This window comes from Lissotriton vulgaris, chromosome 6 (assembly GCF_964263255.1).
Source record: "Lissotriton vulgaris chromosome 6, aLisVul1.2, whole genome shotgun sequence".
NCBI lineage: Eukaryota > Metazoa > Chordata > Amphibia > Caudata > Salamandridae > Lissotriton > Lissotriton vulgaris.
This window is the reverse complement of record NC_141694.1, coordinates 89,967,103-89,988,419: the sequence shown is the minus strand read 5'-3', so window position 1 is coordinate 89,988,419 and position 21,317 is coordinate 89,967,103. Positions and strand designations below refer to the sequence as shown.

The 21,317-nt window shown below is 47.0% G+C and overlaps 1 protein-coding gene across 1 annotated transcript in view; it reads right to left on the bottom strand.

Annotated features, from left to right (window-relative positions):
• Window positions 1-21,317, bottom strand: part of LOC147706847 (exportin-5-like) — a 2,027,127-nt gene that overhangs the window by 851,685 nt on the left and 1,154,125 nt on the right. Inside the window, exon 20 of the mRNA XM_086926003.1 lies at window positions 9,331-9,512. Coding sequence (XP_086782129.1) covers window positions 9,331-9,512 — 182 coding nt within the window. The remainder of the gene's footprint in view (window positions 1-9,330; window positions 9,513-21,317) is intronic.

Here is a 21,317-nt window from a genome sequence, read left to right as displayed (position 1 = left end):
TTACTTTACGAGGCTGCTGCACCTTCACACTCTTACGGCCTGCGTTCGATTTCATTAAACTGTGCCCACGCTGTTCTGCTCCACAGACAGCACATACTGCACTGTGGGTACCAGACAGGTAAAACCTCAACTTCTTTAAGGCCCAGACCACAGCAAGGCCTCCCTATCAATAGCTGACCAACGCTTCTCCCTGGGGGTCAACCTTCTGCTTATATAAGCTACTGGTTGGTCCAGGCCATCTACATTAAGTTGAGTTAATACTGCACCTACCCCTATCTCGGAAGCATCTGTCTGGACAATGAAGATTTTGGAGTATTCAAAACTTTGCCAGATGGGAGCAGTGCACATGGCCTGCATCAGGTCATGAAATGCCTTCTGACAGCTAACTGCCCACTGAAACGTTTTGGGCATTCTTTTGGAGGTGAGATCATTAAGTCACTATGGCCCAATATCCGTTAATAAACCTCCTGTAGTACCCAGTCAGGCCCATGAAAGCTCTAACCAGAGTCTGGGTAGTGCTGTAGGAGGACGGAGACAGCAGCGCTATCCCTCATGATAGGAAGGTCATGGCACCGCTTCACCCCCCCACTGCCTGAGGCTGTACTCCCTGGAGACAATGGACGGCGTGGTGACAAGGAGGAGAGTGAGCCGCGAGTACATACTTTGATGTCTGGGGCCGAATCGGGCCCATCAGCAGAACCAAGATCAGCGCCACTCTCACGTTGCACCCGGAGACAAAGCAGATATACGGCTCGAGGCGCTGCTTGGAGGGAGAGCGTTATCTTTACACGGTCGCGTCCAGGCCCAGAGGTGAGCGGGCCCTGAGGTGGGCGCCTCTGTTGGGTGTGAGGTGTCCAGGTGTAAAGCCCATTACAGTGGGATTCTTAAGTGAGGCGGAAGAATGCTGGCCTATGTTGGGCCTGTCAAGGGAACCACATGCCTGACCTCGAGATGGCGCTGATTTGGGACAGACAGTGGAGGCGACTATGAGGACACAAACAATTATGCTGCATGAGGGAGCACTTGGGGCTGCGCCGCACTCCTCAATGAATCTATCCTGACTAGCAAAGCTAGGGAGCTGACTTCTTGGGCTTAAGGACACAGACACATTGCAGGCGCCTGACCCTAAGAGGGTGCCCACACTGTGAGCTATTTCACAAGCCAGGCTCCCTGGGAGCACACTACCCACTTGTCTCAACAGTTCCTGGGAAGCTTTCATCTAGAGGGGTGGCTTGCGACCCAGTGGAGGAAGATGCGTTTCCCTGCCACTAGGCTACCTCGTCAAACCCCCTTCCACCCCCTGTTGAGGGCAATGGTGCGACCTAATGTCCTTTTTAAGAACTATTGGGAGTCTGGCCCTTCCTTTCCTGTTAACCTCTGTCATTCTCGGCACACTCCCGATGCGGAAAAGGGTCCGAGGATGCCCGACCCCAACATGGCTGAAAGTGGTGACCTTTTTCCCCCTTTGCTGATCTCTTACTTTTGCTAACAAAACCCTGACAGGACTGTGACTGACCTCAAGAGGACATCTGGAATTTTCTCAGACCATGGCTCCCCACCCACCAGCACTGTTGTGACACTCCTCTGAGTACACTTGACCCCTACCCGGACAACGGAGATAGAGCATTTTGTCCGACGCCCGTTGGAGCTGCTCTGTTCAGCTAATTGAGGAGATCGACCTTGGTTTATCCCCTGACTGTCACCTGCCCAGCCGGACACTGGACACTGTTTCGCCCCTTCTCCCTGTCTCACCCCCCCCTGCATATTTCTGCGGTTCTGCCTTTTCCTTGTCTCCTTTCATTCCATTTTTCTGACCGATGCCCGGTGGAGCTCCCTAGAGAGCTATAGAGGAGACTGGCCTTGGATTATCTCCCTGGCCTTCACCTACCCACTCGGTCTTTGGGCTAACTTTCCCTTTATCTCTTTTCCGTCTTCCCCCTCATCCTCTCCCTTCTCACTCCACCTCTCCCCTTTCCCTCTCTATTTGTCTCTCTGGACATTGGACACAGTTCTTCCTAGTCTCCCTGCTATGGCTCCTTCCTTTCCTATAAATTCTCTCAACCGTGTTGCTTGTTTACTGTACCTTACTACGCTATTGTAACTGATGTTATTTGTAACACAATGTTCCTCTGCTATAGCGCTCTGATTCCTACGGCTCTAGCCAACGCTTTATAATCCTTTTGATGTACCTTCTAATGCAACGTTCCCCTGGTTATGCGCTCTGATACCTCCGGGTCTAGATAGCGCTATATAACCTTCGCAAATTCAAATAAACTAAAAACTGGTTTTTTTCCTGCACGTTGAGACCTGAGCAACATGGCTGATGACAGGTGGAGCTGCTTGACAGCTAATGAGGAGTCTGGCCATGGTTTTCCCCCTTGACCGTCACCCACCCAGCCGGACATTGGGCCTTGTTCCTCCTAGTCTCCCCGCTTTTACTCCTTCCTCCCCTCCCTCCTACGAATTATTGAATCATTGTTTATGTGTACTGTACCTTACTATGCTCTTGTATCTGAAGTAACTTGTAACGCAACAATCCTAAATGTAAAGCGCTCTGATAACCTCTTGGGTCAAGTTCGCGCTATATAAAACGTTATAAATAAAATAAACCCAGTCGATTATGGTCTGGATTTTGCTCTCCAATGACAGAACCTGGCCTCCACCTACAAGTTGGCCCAAGTACACAACCTTGCTCTGCCCTATCTGACACTTTGTGGCCTTGATAGTGAGGGCTGCCTTTTGCAGGGCCTACAGAACATTCCTAAGGTGGACCAGGTAATCCTCCTAGGTGGAACTAAAGACAGCTATTTCATCTGGATATGCTGCACTATACCCTTCCAGACCTGTGAGAACTTTGTTAACCAACCTTTGAAAGGTGAGAGTTGCATTATTCAAACCACAAGGCATCACAATAAATTGATAATGTCCACTAGAGGTTGAAAATGCTGTTTTTGGCTTGGCATCCTAAGAGAGAGTCTGATTTGCCAGTAGCAAGCAGTCAGGTCAAATGTACGGAGATGCTTGGCTGAGGCCAGAGTCTCAATCAGCTCATCTGCCCTGGGAATTGGATGGGCAGCAGTCCAAGTGACTGCATTGATACCTCTATAGTCTACACAAAACCTCATCTCGCTCTTACCATCTTGGGTGTGAGGGTTTGGCACAAGGACTACAGGACTAGCCCAAGAGCTACCTGAAGGTTCAGGACCCCCAACTCCAGCAGGTCTTGGACCTCAGACCTGATGGAGTTTCTGACATGGTCAGGCTGTCTGGAGATTTTACTCTTGACAGGCAGACTGTCATCTGTGTCCACTTCATGGGTACCCCAGGTGGTTTGACTTGGAGTCAGAGAGAACTAGTGTGGGAACTGATTGAGGAATTGCCTACAATCAGCTTGCTGCCGGTCAGTGAGGCTGCCTGCCAAGCCTACTCCATCAACTGACCCATCAATACTGTCCTGACAGAGGAGATCTCTTCCTCCTGTCCCTCATCATTTGCCACGAGGAAGCTCATGTCAGCCCTGTCAAGAGAAGGCTTTAGGCGGTTCACATGAAGAACTCTGTGAGCACTTCTGGGAGTGTCTAGATCCACCATGTAGGTGACCTCACCTTTTATTCACAAGGATGGTGTAGGGGCTACGCCACTTGTCTTGGACAGCTGGGGCCACAGACTCAACCACCCACTTTCTGTCCCGGCTAGTAAATAGCCAGTACAGCCTTTTGGTCATGCCAAGCTTTCTGAAGCCCCTGGCCGGCCTCATGGACTTTACTGGCCTTCTTCATACACTTAGCCATTTGTAAACACAGGCCAAGGACATAGTCCTCAATATCTTGTTTAGAAGGTTTGGGAGGCTGTTCCCAGCCCTCCTTCACCAGACACAATGGACCCCTAACTGTATGTCCAAACAGAAATTCAAATGGGCTGTAGCCCACCCCCTTCTGAGGAACATCTCTGTAGGAATGGAGAAGGCAGGGTAGTAAGACATCCCATGATCATGGATGGTAGGGTGTGGTAAACTTGTAGTTTACACTATACTCTTTCTACATTGCTGTGATGTAGCTAGACATGAAGTTTGTACCTCTGTCTGACAAGACCTCCTTGGGAATCCCCACTCTGTAAAAGACTCACGGATGGGCCCTAGCCACCTTAGGAGTTGTAGTGGTCCTAAGTGGAATAGTTTCTGGATACCTAGTGGCATGGGCCACAGCCACTAGGAAGTAACTGTGTCCAGATGCTGTAGGAAGGTTTAAGGGACCAACAATGTGTATCCCTACCCTCTCAAAGGAAACCCTAACCACTAGAAGTGGAATTAAGGGGGCCTTTCTAGTGCCACCTGACTTGCCACTGGCTTGGTGTCTTCAGAAATGTAGGGCCAGTGAAAATGAGGGACAAGCCTGTCCCAAGTCTTGCTTTGGCCAAGATGTCCTGCAAGAGGAATGTCATGTGCTAGGGACAGAAGAAACCCCCTGTATTTCTGAGAAATAACCAACTTCCTTGTGGCACCAGGTTTGGGATCTCTACTCTAAGAAAACAGAAGCCCATCTTCCCAATAGATCCCATGGGACCCACTGACATTCCCGGACTCCTCCGCAGCAGCTTACTGTCTGAGCTGTTCAAGAGAGGGGAAGGATTTCTGCTCCAGACTCAAGTCTGCCCTGGAAGGGACCTCTGCCCCCAAGAACCATGCTGTGTCTGGCCCAGGGTCCTCTAGGAGAGTTCCTTCACAGGGGCTAGGATGATCTCCCTTAGGAGACTGATCCTCACTGGGAGTCTGTGAGGAGGATAATTCCTTATCCTTCTTGCTCCTTCTCTTAAGAACTAGCTGGTCCATGTTTTCAGAATCTAGAGCTCCCTCTGTGCCCAACTGTTTTGCCTGAGCCCTAGTAACAGCAAATGCACGGGAGGAGATTCCCATCACCTTGAATGTGTCCTGAACTTGACTTCAGACCAGGCTGAAGTTTCTAAATCACTGCCCAGCAGACAGTCCTCAGGTAGGTCTGTGAAAACCACAACTCTTTTTAGGGACAGTTACTGCTACACAGCTGAGATTTACAACTGCCAATGAATGATCAGTACTGACATTGCTTGCATTGAATGAAAGAATTTGGACTTATATAGCGCATGGCTACCCTGAGGCCTCCCAGCTTGGTTCAGTTGACCAAGTGTGATTTGGTCAGGAGACGCAAGTTTCTCTGTCACAATGGTGACACCTGCCCCGTGTCCCTGTATGCCACAGCTTCCTGATCATTAATCAGTGGCTGTTGTCTGTACGTGCCCATGTTAGTGGGACTTAAAAGTAAAGTGGCAAGATCAATGCCACACTCACAGACAAGGACAGCCTGAATGGGAGTCTTGACTAGGCCAGAACCCACTTCAGACCACGCAGTTAACCATACTAATCCCTTGGAGGCCCTACTACTTCTTCTTGGGCTGGAGCTAGGAGCACTAAATGCCTTAGGGGCAGTACTAGTTGCTCATTTTGGGTTGGCTTTGGTGTTAGCTTTAGAGCAATTGGAATCCCTTGCTCTGTCACCTTTTTTACTTACACAGGTAATACCAAGGTTTCTTGCCAGAGGAAGAGGCGTGTTGGGACCCACCCCCGGAGGAAGATTTTTGGGCACTTTGTGAAGACTCCTTTTTGGCTTTACCCTTGACTTGGGTCTTAGAATAATCTTGCTTCTTCTGTTGACCTCCAGTACCATTGTTTTTCTGGTTCAACCTGGTACAGACCCTTTGGTCTGCCTTCTTTCCCAATTCGGGAATCAGAGTCTACCAGGTAGTGGTGCAGCTGCTGATTTGGACAGTTATTAAGAATGTGCTCAGTCATCAATAAATTGTACAATCCCTCATAATCATGCACATTACTTCCATGAAGCCAGCCTTAGAGAGCCTTAATTGCACTAAATAAAAAGTCAACCAAGTCTGGGGTGTGTGCCTTCGGTATATCCATGAATTTGACCTTGTACTGTTCAGTGGTCAAACCAAACCCATCTATTAAGGCAATATTCAAGACTGTATAGTTGTCAGCATCTTCCTCCTTGGCTGTGAGAAGTTTATCTCTGCCTTTGCGAGAACCACAGTATAGCTCCCCACTGCCCTCGAGGTACCTTCTGTAATTGACAGGCCCTCTCTAAGCAGTGATCCATTTATGGATCTCATCCCCATCCTGGTAAGGAGGGACTCTCCTGCTCAGGTTCCTAGCATCAAAAGAATGCTCCCTGGCCCTAAGGACACTAGTGCTGCCACCATGGGACTCTAGTCCCAAATGCTTCCTAACTTTCTGTACCTCCAAGGTTTCCTTATCAAGGGCCAGCTGCTCTTGCTTGAGCCTGAAATGCTCAAAGGGGCTTAAACAAGGCATGACTGGCAATGACTCATTTTAGTGGCTGAAGGTTCTGGAGCAAGAGAGACTAATGGACGGAAGAGGCCAACTACAGCTCTGTTAAAGTAAGAGCAAGATTTTTGCCATGAGTGGCACAACCACCATTGCACGTCAAACCCAAAAAGACATAAAAACTAAGTTTTTTTTAAGAAGCCAAACGTGGGAAAACAATGTCTACTGAGGAAATTAATACCCATCTGCTCTGTGGATAAATACAGAAAAACTAAAATGTAAGACCCTTTTTGTGTGACAGGGGTTTGGGGCTTGTGATGGGGTGATGCCAACAACTATAGTCTTCTACATCTTACCTTCCTAAGCTGAAAGTAACAGTAAACCTCTCCTCCTTTACCATTTGATCCAGTCCCTTTGGCTTCATGTTCAAAGGGACCAGGTTGGAAGAACAATACTTAAATTAAGTCACTGTTGCCAGTCACTGTTGCCTTTCTATTTCCATTTTTGAAAAATGTAAAGCACATGGCTACACAAGAAGGGCTTTCCCAGCGCTGGCGGAAAGAGCCTACTGCAGACTAAATCTGGGAAAGCAATTAGAATAACCAGGTCCTGAGATGTTTACAGAATAACTATTCTGTTGGACTGAGACATATATGCATAGGAAGAATATTGCACAGAGTGGGAGCTACATACCTGAAAAAGCCGCAGCCCTGTTTTGTAAGATTAATCAGTGGTACCCAGTCAGATTTTTCATTAGAGTAGGGCAACAGGAGGTGAGAAGGAGCCTCAAATAGTGGAGACCTGTATTTATCAAAATAAGAGAGCCTTAAATGAAATTCTCTTCACAATGGGTAACCAGAGGAGGTCCCAAAGTTGTGAAGATAGTCAAGAGCACTTAGGAATATGGCCAAGGAGTTGAGCAGCTGAGTTCTGAATAATCTGCAGTCTTTTAACACCTTAGTAAGACTGAGATAAATCACATGACCATAAGCAAAGCACAAGATTATAAGAGCTTGAATTCTTGTATTTTGGGATGACTGTGATGGACCAAAGGAATATACTGAGACATCTAAGGACACCTAAACAACAAGCAGCCACCTTGTTAATCTGCTGGTCAAACTAATTTGTCATCTAGCCATATTTCCAGATTTTTAACAATCTGGTAGGGCAATGGCAGAGGTCCAAGTACATCTGGCCACCAAGACGGACCCCAAAGATCCAACGTTTTTTCCAACTATTAGGCCACCATTAAGTTTGAAGCAGTAACCATAATACTAATAACAATGAACCACTTTTAACGCATTCAGCTGCTTCAAAGAAGCATCCCAGCACTAAGTAAGTTCTTAAACTGGAGGTAGAGAAATGGTGAGAAATATAATAAAAAATAGGTTTTTAATTTTTTTCTGCACTCAGAAACCGTAGGAGCCTTCCTTAAGGCTGTATCAAATGCTTCTGAGAAGTCCAATAGAACCACCAATGCTGAAGTACCTGATTCAAATAGCTCTTAATAAATTCATATAATCCAAGTAGGGCGGATTCAGTACTATAACCAGGTCGAAATCCTGATTGGGGGTAAAGCAAAATATTTTTAGACTCTTGGAGCGACAGCCATCAGACAAGATTTGAGCTGTGAAGAATTGTTAACTAGGTCTAAGGAGAATGAGATCACAATATGGGTATCATCAGTATACGACAGAAAGGAAAACCAAATTGCTTCAACAATGATTGCAAGGGGCAAACATAGATATTAAAGAGAGTGGAGCTCAGCGAGGAGTCCAGAAGAATGCCAAAAGCTATTGACCCTGTGTTAAAAGCATAGAGTTTGGAGGCAACCTAAAACGATCACCTCTTACCAAAAGACGTGAACCATTGTGGGACCATGCCTACAAGACCACATTCCCCAAGCCTCCTGAGGAATACTGAATGGGTAAGTGCATCGAATGCAGCACTCAGATCAAGAAGGAAAAGTATCTCCATCCCGCCCCAATCAAGAATAATCCATTACTGCCAGTGTGACCAGGGTGGATGCCAGATTGAGAGTGATGTAGAAGATTGTGAAGTTCAAAGTACTACGAAAGCTGTTTATTCACATATTGCTCTAAGATTTTAATCTACATGGTAGGAGTGATCATTCAGTAGTTGGATTTTTAAACAAAGATTTGACCATAGAATGTTTACAGGTCTGAGGGACAGTAGTTGTGCTGACTGATAGATTGAGAAGATCAATCAGAGTAGGGAAGATAGCGCTGCTGACTATATAGAGTACCCAAAGAGGCTTCCCACAGGGATCTAGATTTAATTGAGTTGAACATCAACTCAAGCCTCTAGGTGATAAGATCAGAGGCAGAGATGGCTCCCTACTTGAATTTATGATGCAACTAGACTCAAACACGATTCCAGAGGGGGTTGCAGTACAAATACCATACATTTCAGCAATTGTTTGGGAAAAGAAATCCAACTTGTTGCATCAATCCTCCAAGATAAGAGGATTAGGGACCTTGTAAGTGGGATCCATAAGGGATTTAGCAAATAGGTAAAATTTCCACAGCCTCGTTTTAAGCCCATTACATTTTCTCCACAATGAAAACCATTTGCGCATTCTTAATAGCCATATAGTAATCTTTGATAGACTCTCTGACCATGGCTTTGGCAATGAGATCGTAAGATTTACCCCCTTATGGCGCAGAATTTTTCAGATTTTCTTAAGGGCTGTCAGCTGGTGATTAAACCAACGTGCAGGAGGACAAGGCATTGGGATAAGCTTGTCTAAGACAGTGGTTATCCAGGAGTTGACCTTCTTTCCCCGGGTCTCGACCTGGGCATCGACTAACAGGAAGGAGTGGAGGAAGTTGCTAAAGGCCATAGCATCCAGTTTAGTTTAGTTTTACATTTTTGTAATACAATGGCTACTTCAAGATAGCTAATGCATTTAATAATGATTCTATGCAAGACATACTTGATTGCTTGATACTAAACATTAATATGTTAACGCAACTCACCTGATGAGAGTGAACACATTGTTGAGAAGTGTAAAAATTAGTTCAGTGCAGGGATTGCGGAAGATTGGATCACCATTGGGCATGCGACCTGTAACAAATCCACCAGCTTCAGCATCATTAAAGTTTGTGGGTCGCTGAGTCCATCTCAACACTTCCAGGATGCTAGATACACAATAGCTGATCTAAAACATTTAAAATGTAAATATTTTGGTAGAGATAGACCAGATTTTTACAAAACTTTTCTATTGCAAAATAGAGAAATTGCAGTTGAAAAACTAGAAAATAAACTTAGCTGTAAGGGTAGTTTTCCAGCATTTTTGCCTTCTAAAAATTATAAAATATGTTCCATATTACTGACTTCCAGGACAGAAATTCATTAAAAAATATATGCAAAAGGTAGCATAAACAACACCTATTTTGTGAATTATTCTGCAGCCCATCAAATGTCTCAGGTTGTTTGTCTCATCTGCCAATCAGTGTGAGAGTGCCTCAGGTTAACTCTACTGGGCATCTGAGATCATTTGTGCAATTTCTCATTAGAACAGAAGAGGTTTCAACTGTATAATTAAGAGTTACAGAAATAATTAAACCATGCTAACATATACCTTTAATTATGCAAAATCATTTGTTTGGTCAAATGTTCAGTATAACAAAATGGTCCATGCCCTTTTAATCCGCATGGATTTTTGCTTTTGGACCACCTGGTTTTGAACTTTTTAATGTGGGTGAGCTTCACAACTGTGTACCCAACCGCAGTCAAATGACTACGCGTTTACCGCCAGCCTTTCCGCCTCTGTAGATTAGAACCCTGTGGTGCAGCAAAGGTGAGGGGCTCTTGGCTAGGCACATGGGAACACGTATGCATAAGCATGCGTGAGACTACTGTCGTGCACAGCCCGATAACTGCACACTGGTAGCCTGGCACAGAGGGGTCTCTGCAGGGTTATAAATTGACCGGGATAGGCTTTTTAATAATAGTAGACAGTCAGAGAAAGTCAGTGTGGTTTACTGTCTTATCTAAAGTGTAAATTTATTATATACATAGGGGGAAAATCTGCCTTTGGCCTACAAAGTCCATCATGATATCAAAATGGGCTGAAACATGTGCCAAAATGGATAATGCAAGTCCCAAGAAGCTATATGGACATCATATGGATCATCCAGAAGGATTATAGTACTTCCCCGGTAAGCGTCTGTTCTTGGCATGTAGTGTTGTAGATTCACAGCTTTGCATACTCCTGCCATCTAGTGTTGGATACGGATTAGTGCAAGTTTTTTTTTTTTTACAAAGTAGTCTTTCAAGGCACGAGGTAAAGTGACTCCCCCTCTTGGTGATATTGCGTATGGGCATCAACTACATTGTTAGATTGTTTTCCCCAGGTCAAGTGAGACTGGAATGTGAGTAAGTGGTACTTAAAAGATGACCATGCATATGATAGTGTAGCTAGGCACTGTAATGGCCACAGGTGTCCATGGAGGAGGGTGGGAGCATGTGAACCTGCAACACTACATGCCACGAACAGATGCTTACAGAGTAATCAACATCAATGGCATGAGTGGTTGTAGCAACACATGCTTTGCATAGACTATAATGCAGTGCCCTCCAAAAAGTGGTGGCTAACCTAAGGGTGTTGCAGTAGTTTGAAAAAGAGTGCGAAGCACTGCCTGTCCTACATTTGCTTGTTGGTGCGCTAAAACATTCACACAGTAATGTGTAGTGTGTGGGGTTGACCATGTAGCTGCTTTACAAATTTCGGCTATTGGTATATTTCCCAGAAAAGCCATAGATGCTCTTATCTTGTGAGTAGAGTTTGCTCTTGGAGGTGTGCGCAAAGTTCCTTTAGTTTTGATGTAACGTCTGAATGCATTTAATCATCCATCTAGAGATACCAGATTCAGATATGGGCTTTCCTGTGTGAGAGGATGAAAAAGCTACACACAGTTGTTTAGTTTTATGAAACTCTTTAGACCTATCAATATCGTACAAGAAAGCTGTTCACATGTAGTGTATGAAGCCTCTTTCTGCAACTGAATAAGTCTGTGCAAAGAAGACCGGTAATTCAACTGACTGAGTTAGGTGAAAGGTAGAAACTACCATTGGAAATAATGTTGCTTTAGTTCGAAGTACTACCCTATCCCTGTGTAGCTGGAAGAAGGGTTCTTCCAAAGTTAGTGTCTGGAGCTCACTTATTAAGAGAGGTGATGGCTACTAGAAAGGCTACCTTCCAAGATAGGAATAGGTGGGGGCAATTATAGAAGGCTTCAAACGGTGGACCCATAAGCTGGTAAGTGCAATGTTGTGAATCCAAGCAGGTGAAGGGGAAAACCTGGGTAGAATTACTTTTTAAAGGCCTCTCATGAATGCTCTAAACAATCTTAAATGATGTCTATTTTGCAGGTAGGCTGCTGCCGCAGCTAGATGATGTAGGCACATTGATGTATACGCTAATCCAGAAGTCTGAAAATGCAGTAGGTAGCTTTGTTAGATAGATAGTTTTGATTAGTTGCATTAAAAGGGTCAATGTGTTCACCACAACAGTAGAAGACAAATCATTTCCACTTTGCAGCTTAACATGCTCTGGTTGTAGGTTTACGTGAAGCAGAACCTCTAACCCCCCCACCCCCGCTTTTTTACGCAATTAGCTCCCCTGTTGACAACAAAGTTAACAGAGATTTTTAATATGTCACTAGATCAAGCGAGGGTGCCCAAAAGATGGAAAACTGCTCAAGTCAGACCCATTCTCAAAAACCAACATTAGATCCCAGGGAACCTGGCAATTACCGCCCCATCTCGCTACTGCTTCATTTCGGGAAGGCACTCGAATCCTTGGTAAATAACCAACTTACTGCCCATTTAGACAGTCACAGACTTCTTGACCCATCGCAATCAGGATTCCGGTCGGCGTACAGTACCAAAACGGCAGTAGTAGAGATGGTTGATAACATCAGGCTGGCTTTGGATAAAAGAGAATCAGCTATGCTGGTTCTTTTGGACCTGTCTGCTGCCTTCAACACCATCTCCCATGACATCCTAGAACAACGGCTCTGGGAGATGGGGGTCCGAAGGAAAGCTGTGGACTGGTTTAAAACAATCTAAAGGATCGCTCCACCATGGTACATATAGGTGCCCTGGCTTCACGCAGCAGACTAGTAAGCAGTGGAGTTCCCCAGGGGTCAATCCTGAGCCCTATGCTCTTCAATCTTTATGTAACACCTTTACCCAGAATAATCCGATCCTACAGGTTTGAGGTTGTGTAATATGCTGATGTCACCCAGCTACTGATAACTCTTGGTCCTGACCCTACAGATACAAAGATCTGGTTTAATAACTGTATGACCCACATCAACAAGTGGATGGGCAAAATCAAATTACAGCTCAACGGCAGTAAAACTGAGATCATTCTGTTCGGCAGGGCCGAGGAGTATTGGTCTAGCAGCTGGTGGCCTCAGTCATTGGGCCCATGCCTGTCCCCTAAACAAGTAGCCTGCAACCTTAGAATAACAATTGACAACAAGCTATCCATGAAAAATCATGTCAATCGTGTGCTAGGCACTTGCTACGGGATTCTGCGGAAGCTACATAAAATCTTTAAATGGCTACCCATCGAAGCAAGGAAGCCTTTGGTCCAGGGTTTAATTGTAAGCCGCATGGACTATGGGAATGCCCTACTAGCCTCCCGAAATGAAGACCTCTTTTCCAAGCTACAAATTCTGCAGTCAGGAAGAGAGGTCATTTTAAAATCCTGAGCCTAACTCATAAAAGTATCCATGGCACCTGGCCTGGTTATCTAGCGAAAGAATTTAAAAGATATCAACCCAAAAGAACTTTAAGATCCAGCTCAAAATCTCTTCTCACCACACTGCGAGTCTGCATCATACGCAATGGGGTTCGATCCTTTTCTTTTCTTGCCCCCCCATCTCTGGAATAAGCTTCCGTTCCATCTTACCTCTATTGCGGATAACCAGTGCTTCCGCAAAGATTTGAAAAAGTGGCTGTTTGACCAGAAATAACATTTGTTGGTATGACTCCCAGTCGCTGGAATTTCCGCAAGCGCGATGAGACCTACCGGTGATATGTGCGCTATACAAATTTTTCTGACTTGACTTTAAGAATGGTCATACCATGGTAGGTGATTTAGGTAACTGAATTCTAAGCCATCAGGAGCCAAATCGCAAGGTTGAGTTCCTTTGGATTTGGGTGCATGCCCTTTCTATGGTTCTGAGTGAGAAGATCTGGATCGGGGGGTGGGGGGTGGGGGGGGGGGCTACTTGTGTGGCACTACTGAAAGTTCTAATAGTGTGGTGAACCATGGTTGTCGAGCCCAAGTGGGAGTTATGAGAATGAGGGTGAGACGTTTGCCTGAGCTTCCGAAGCAAAAACAGAAGAAGAGGGAGAATTCGAAAATCGTAGGCAACTAGTCCTGACCAGTTCCTTCATACAGCATTGCCCATGAACAGGGAGTGTGGGAGCAGGGAGGCCAAGTTGGGCATTTTGCATTGTGTGCAGTTGCAAAGAAGTCTACCCTCACCTGTGGAAGTATGGGAGGAGGACTCTGGAGGCGGGAGGGGGGAGGGGGAGGAGTTCCCACGTGACGTGCTATCGTATCCTGCTGAGGAGGTCGGCAAAGTCGTTGTCAATCCTTAGAAGATGCACTGCTAACAGATGAACAAGTTACTTGCCTTTGGTAACGATATATCTGTAAGAAACAGTAGTTAGTATTAGATTCCTTACCTTAGAAAATCCCCAGGCCTCAGACTGGATCCGGAAATGTTTGCGTAGCAGTACCCTTGCGCGTCGGTAGGCGTCGTCTGCGGCTCCGCGTCAGTCGTCGGCGTCGTGGGCGCCGTGATGACGTCGTCGGAGTACTTAGACGCCGCCTCCGCGTGCTGACGTCAGTTCTTAGCCACAGCTTTTCCGCGCCAGAAGCGCAGAGCCATGACAAAAACCGACACTGGTGCCATTGAAACAAGGGCCCTGAAAGGGGATGACCGTAACCCTGGATATCGGTTTGCAGAACGGGGAGGATGGGTGGGGCGGTAAGGAATCTAATACTAACTACTGTTTCTTACAGATATATAATGTTACTGAAGGTAAGTAACTTGTTCATCTGAAAGAAACAGGTTAGTATTAGATTCCTTACCTTAGAATAGATACCCCAGCAATTCCAACCCCGGTGGTGGGTCTGCGAAACAATAATCACACCAGAAAGCCCTGGAGGACGGAACGGCCAAAGAAGCCATCCCTCTGGGCTTGGCTGTCCAGGCAGTAGTGTCTTGCAAACGTGTGCAACGATGCCCACACAGCTGCGTGACAGATGTCCTGCAAGGGGACACCCTGGCCCAGGGTAGTGGTAGCCGCCGTGGCCCGAGTGGAATGGACCCTCAGCCCAACAGGAGGCTCCTTCCTTGCCAAAGAGTAACAAGCCTTGATACACAAGACGACCCACTGAGAGATGGTCCGCTTGTGTACCGCCCGTCCCTTCTTAGTGCCCACGTAACCAACAAAGAGTTGGTCATCCACCCGGAACTGGCGTGTGCGATCCAAATAGAATGAGAGCGCACGTTTTGGGTCCAGACGGTGGAGCCGCTCTTCCTCCTTTGAGGGATGCGGAGGCGGAAAGAAGGTGGGCAAGGTGATTGACTGCCCGATGTGGAAGGCCGTGACAACCTTGGGCAGGAATGAGGGCCTAGTCCGCAACACAACCTTGTCCGGATGGACAGAAAGGAAAGGAGGTTTAGAGGAAAGAGCCTGGAGTTCACTCACTCTCCTGGCAGAGGTGATGGCAACCAGGAAAGCAGTCTTCAAAGTAAGAAGGCGGATAGGACAGTTGTGAAGTGGCTCAAAGAGAGCGCACAGCAGATAAGTAAGAACTAGGTTCAAGTCCCACTGAGGCATCACGAAGGGAACAGGTGGAAACGTGTGGGTGATCCCTTTCAGAAAGTGATTTACAATAGGGGACTTGAACAAAGATGGTTGATCAGGCAGCCGCATAAAGGCCAAAAGGGCAGAAAGGTAACCCTTGATAGTGCCCAGAGCCGAGTCCTGCTGGGCAAGAGAAAGAAGGAAGAGAAGAACCTCAGAAAGAGGGGCAGAGAGAGGATCCACAGCCTTTACTGTGCACCATGCCACAAATCTGTTCCACCTGCAGGCGTATACCAACTTAGTGGAGGGACGCCTGGCTGCCAGAATGATATTACAAACTTCAGGAGGCAAGTCAAATGGCCTCAACTGTCGCCGCTCAATCTTCAAGCATGGAGGTGGAGACTGGACAGGTTCGGGTGGAGGACCATCCCCTGTTACTGCGACAGAAGGCCCTCCTGAAGAGGCAGACGAACCGGGGGATCGACTGACATACTGAGTAGCTCGGGATACCATTACCTTCGTGCCCAATCCGGAGCCACAAGGATGACTTGGGCTCGGTCGCGTTTGATCTTCTTCAGCACTCTGGGCAGAAGTGGTATAGGCGGAAAGGCGTACAACAGACCGCAACTCCACTCGCGACGAAAAGCGTCTCCGAGCGAGTGCCGCCTTGGAAATTCCAACGCTCAGAACTGATGACATTGCGCGTTCTCTTCGGTGGCGAATAGATCTAACCAAGGCTCTCCCCACTGCAGAAAGAGACCTTGGCCACATCCGAGTTCAGACGCCATTCATGAACCATCATGCACTGGCGGCAGAGTTCGTCCGCCCTGGCGTTCAGAGAACCTGCCAGGTGTTGAACCACCAGGGTCCTGCCCTGATGTTCCAGCCACTGCCAAAGGCGCAGAGCCTCCTGGCAGAGGGTCCACAATCCCACCCGCCCTGTTTGTTGCAGTACCACATGGCGGTGGTGTTGTCTGTGAACACCTGTACTACACTCCCCCGGACAGAGGGGAGGAATGCCTTCAGTGCTAGACAAATCGCCGGCAGCTCCAAAAGGTTGATATGAGCCGGGACTACGTCGGAGACCAGAGGCCTCTGATGTCCGCCTCTCCCATGTGGCCTCCCCTGCCCTGGAGGGACACGTCCGTCACAACTACATGCTCCGGTTGGGGAAGGGAGAGGGATCTGCCGCGGACCCAATCGCGGTCCGTGAGCCACCACTTCTGCTGTCTCGCAGTGCCCTCCGCCATCAGGACATGGTCGGACAGGTTGCCCTGATGCTGGGCCCACTGAAACTTCAGATCCCTTGCAGAGCCCGCATCTGCCAACGGGCGTGATGCATTAGAGGGATGCAGGAGGCCATCAGCCCCAGAAGCTGCAGCGTCAACCTGACCGAGACTCGGGATAACGGCTGAAAGATCGGAATCAGAGCTTGTATATCCCAAACCTGCTGTTCGGGGGGGGGGGGGGAGGGTGGGGTGGGGGTAAACCCGAAACTGCGCTGAGTCGAGAACCACTCCGATGAAGAGGAGCTTCTGGGAGGGGTACAGGTGTGACTTCGGCACATTGATGGAGAACCCCAGCTGGAGCAGGAGGTCTGCCGTCGTCTGGAGGTGGCTGACGACTGTCTGGGGCAAGCCCGCCTTCAACAACCAGTCGTCGAGGTAGGGGAAGACTGAAACCCCGAACCTGCGCAGATGAGCTGCGACCACGGCCATCACTTTCGTGAACACCAGTGGGGCGCTGGTAAGGCAGAAGTGGAGCACAAAAACTGAAAGTGCTCGTGGCCTACCGTGAACCGCAGGTAGCGCCGGTGGGCCGGCAGGATGGGGATGTGGAAATAGGCGTCCTGCAAGTCCAACGCTACCATCAAGTTTCCTGGGTCCAGGGCAGCTAAGATCTATCTCCAAACTGGGGGCACTTCTATGGGCAGTACTTTTGCTCCTAGTGTAGCAGGCCTGTACGTACACGATTTTGAGGAGAAGTACATCCTGAGCCAGCACAACCCCATCAGTTCTAATATCTTACTTTGGAGAAGATATATAGACGACGTGCTGACCATTTGGAAAGGCAGCGAAGACATGTTATCATCCTTCTTCAACTGGATCAACACTCGGGATGAACATTTGAAATTTACTTATGTGAAGGACCTGAATTCCTTGGTCTTCCTGGATCTCACCATAACGAAAGCCAATGGTAAATTGTCAACTGCCACCCACTACAAACCCACCGCTAAAAATAATCTACTCCGCTTCGAAAGCTTCCATCCAAGACCTCTGCGGGAGAACTTACCGATGTTGGTTGCGATAGATCTATCTCCAAACTGGGGGCACTTCTATGGGCAGTACTTTTGCTCCTAGTGTAGCAGGCCTGTACGTACACGATTTTGAGGAGAAGTACATCCTGAGCCAGCACAACCCCTACAGTTCTAATATCTTACTTTGGAGAAGATATATAGACGACGTGCTGACCATTTGGAAAGGCAGCGAAGACATGTTATCATCCTTCTTCAACTGGATCAACACTCGGGATGAACATTTGAAATTTACTTATGTGAAGGACCTGAATTCCTTGGTCTTCCTGGATCTCACCATAACGAAAGCCAATGGTAAATTGTCAACTGCCACCCACTACAAACCCACCGCTAAAAATAATCTACTCTGCTTCGAAAGCTTCCATCCAAGACCTCTGCGGGAGAACTTACCGTATGGACAATACCTACGGTTGCGCAGAAATTGCAGCGAACTTGACGATTATAAACAACAGGCCCAGGATCTCACAACTAAACTGAAGAACCGGGGATACCCTAATAAGATCCTAAATAAGAGTCAAAAACGAGCCCGCAACCAACATCGAGCGGCTCTTTTAGAGGATGCAACCAGAGCAGAGGAGGAACCTCCCCTAACATGTGTCACAACGTACAACACGATTTCCAATGATGTAACCAAAATCATAGGAAAACACTGGAGCATCCTCAATACCGGCAATCTGCGATGGGAAAAGCCTCTCTTTTCATACAGAAGGGCTAGGAGCATCAGAGATGCAGTGGTGAACACTAGACCCAAAGTAACCACGGTGGAGAATGAGTCAGTCCTCAACACATGGGGGCTACCAAAAGTGATAGGACACTACAAATGCGGCAACTGTAGCGTATGCCTCTCACCCACAACACTAAAACCTTACAACTAGAGCCAAACAAAACCTGGACGATTAGGGGGCATACGAACTGCAATAGTGAGAACGTTGTGTACTTGCTAACATGCCCCTGTGACCTACGATACGTGGGGATGACTAGCAGAAAAATTAAAACACGCATTGGTGAACACAGAAGCACCATTAGGTGCAAAAAGGCCAACACTAAACTTACAGAACACTTTCTGTCGGTAGGGCATAACCCTGATGACATCCACTGGACAATAATTGAACAAATAAGACCAGGAACAAATGTGAACCAACGCCTTTTTGAAAAGGAACAAAGGTGGGTTTACAGACTTGCCATGGCCTTAACGATAACATCCCATGGAATACAGTAATGTGTTAACCGACCCCCGCTATATAATGAAAGCGTAATTTCATGTACCCCACACTGAAACTTCCAACTGAATATGAGTGATATAATTCTGAATTAAAGCCCGTCCTTTATATTGTTCTGTCCAATGTTGAAATCCGTGTAGCTCTAAATATTTGTTTTCCCAGTTACCTAACACCCTGAATTCGGGTTTTCTCCCAGAGGGCGCGGCTCCTCTGTGAGCTCCGTTCGCCCAGCCGTTGCCTAGACAACCGCAAACACTGAAACCCACGTGACCGCCATGTCAGACGCAGCGTCAGCGGGCACCGCCCCTGAGCTGCGCTCCGATTGGTCCGCCGGGAGCCTCTGATTGGAGCCACGCCTAACCAGGAAGTAGCAAACAGTCTACTTCTCGGCGTCGCTACCACATTGGATCACTCCACGGGGCATCAACGAGTTAGAACCAAGTAGGTTTGTACGCCAGACGAGCAGAAGCCGCAAGTAAGTGCTTAGATTTAAGACGCTGAATATACGTCTCGGACCTAGACGCATCCATCTAAGGCAACTGGTTAATTGGATGCGCGCCTTTCATTTTGTTGTAATTTTCAGGTGACGGACACTTGCCGTCTTGGCCAACTCGATGCCCATGAAGCGCTAATTACCGCTTCAAGTGTAAGCAACACAATCACTATGTGTATTATGTTTTCAACAGAATATGACTACCGTCTTTTGGCACTAGAACTTAGATGCCGTTCACTTCCAGTAATGCCTGGGCGTGTTGTGACGCCGCACTAGTAGTGGCGATTGCTCTCCCACACCTCCCCCTTCCCTTTTCACGTGTCCCAACAACTAGTGTACTAACTAGATGCTGGATTCATTTTTAGCACATCCATGCTCCGGTAATCACCGCCTGAGCACCACTGTCTGGTAGCATAGACAGATCACGGGTACGACCTGATATTTTAGGTGTTCTACTACCACCTGAGTTTTGGTGTATCCACCTAGCACAGTATTTGTCAAAGTATGTACCCTTGTTTTGTCATCCCCAGTACGTATACCAAACCCCCTATATGTTTTTCTATTACAGGTTTTTCTCCTGACCCAGGAAAAAAGCAAATTTTTACACCAGACCACTATTTATGGTCTGTTTTTGAACGAGGGCTGGACGCGCCTTAGCGTGTGTGGACCAAACCCGTTGAAGATACACGGTCCTGACGAAAACCAAAGAATTTTACAGATGGTTGAAACATGTAGACCTACTTTTAACTTACTCACATAGCACACTTGGCTATTTTTAAGTTTTTCACACTTCTCGAGGCACCAAAACCTTCCTAAATAGGCACTGGTGCCACATATATATTTCAACAGGGCTCAAGCACTCCAGAATAAATTCTTGGTGTGAGTAGACTTGGCCCTTTTTAACACGCTTTTCACAGTTATCCTTTGCACATATAATAACAAAGAAACACGCTCCACTGTAACCAGGTGTCGCAGCACACCCTATGGGCACTCGGCCTATGGGGTGGGACCCCAATGATGAAGCATGTCACCAACCAGGTTGGTGAGTGAGGGGTCTTCTCTAAGGACTACTACTGTCCTGTATAAGGGTTGGGGCATTTTTTGCTAACCAGAGCCTTAAGCTCCTGATACAGAAGGAATTTCTTCTTTGTATTTTTCGCACACAGGGGGTACTCCTCCATTGTTGTTTAAACTCTACCTTAGGGGACCAGGAGTTCCCACCACACATAGACTGTGCAAACCTCCCTTACTCTCTCCTTTGTTATACACACTTCATTTGTAACCTCCCATGAGGACTGGCCCCTTAACTTCGGTTGTTACATGGTACCTGATTATTTAGTCTGTAAACACTATTTTCTTTAATTAGTGTATCTTACTGCAGGCACCACATTCGCTGCTTCAGCTGCACTTATGTGCACTCATGGGATTTTTATAGCTTCCACAGCTGGTCCGTTCAACAAGGCTGTTTACGATTATGTGCACTCCTGGTTTGTCTTATTAAAAACATAGTTTGGTGTCTGTGCTCGGCCTAGTGAGCAGAGTCACAACCCTGTACTCTTGTGTTAATAGGACGGCCAAAACAGTTAGGTTTTGGGACACAGCTGGATCCCGTTTCTGTCAAGGCTTATCTCTCAGGCATAGCCTTTCAAGAGGCAAGGATTGTTGTGTATATTACCATGACTCAGCCCTTCCGCTAAAAGGCACAGAATACTGTCAGCCCGGCAGTCTCCAGGCAGCGACAGTTGGTGCAATAATTGTTGAAGACAAATAGTAGCTAAAAAAACAAGCATTTGCAATGCAATAGTTCTCGCATTTACGCAAGTTTGAGCTCTTCACATTGCAAATAATGCCTTTCATTTTTGTTTTAAAACAAAAATAAAAGGCATGGTCGTTTACAATGCCAACAGCTTAAACTCGCGTAAATACAAGACCTTTTGCATTGCAAATGCTTGTTTTTAATAGTAATCCTCCGTAGGCGTGGAATGCTATGTGATTTAGCAGTCGTGTTTTGCACCTTTCTTTGAGAGAGATGCAGTTTCTGTGACTCAGGTGTCTCACTTGAGGGGGCAGATAGGAGATGGTGGGGCAGTGGCATAG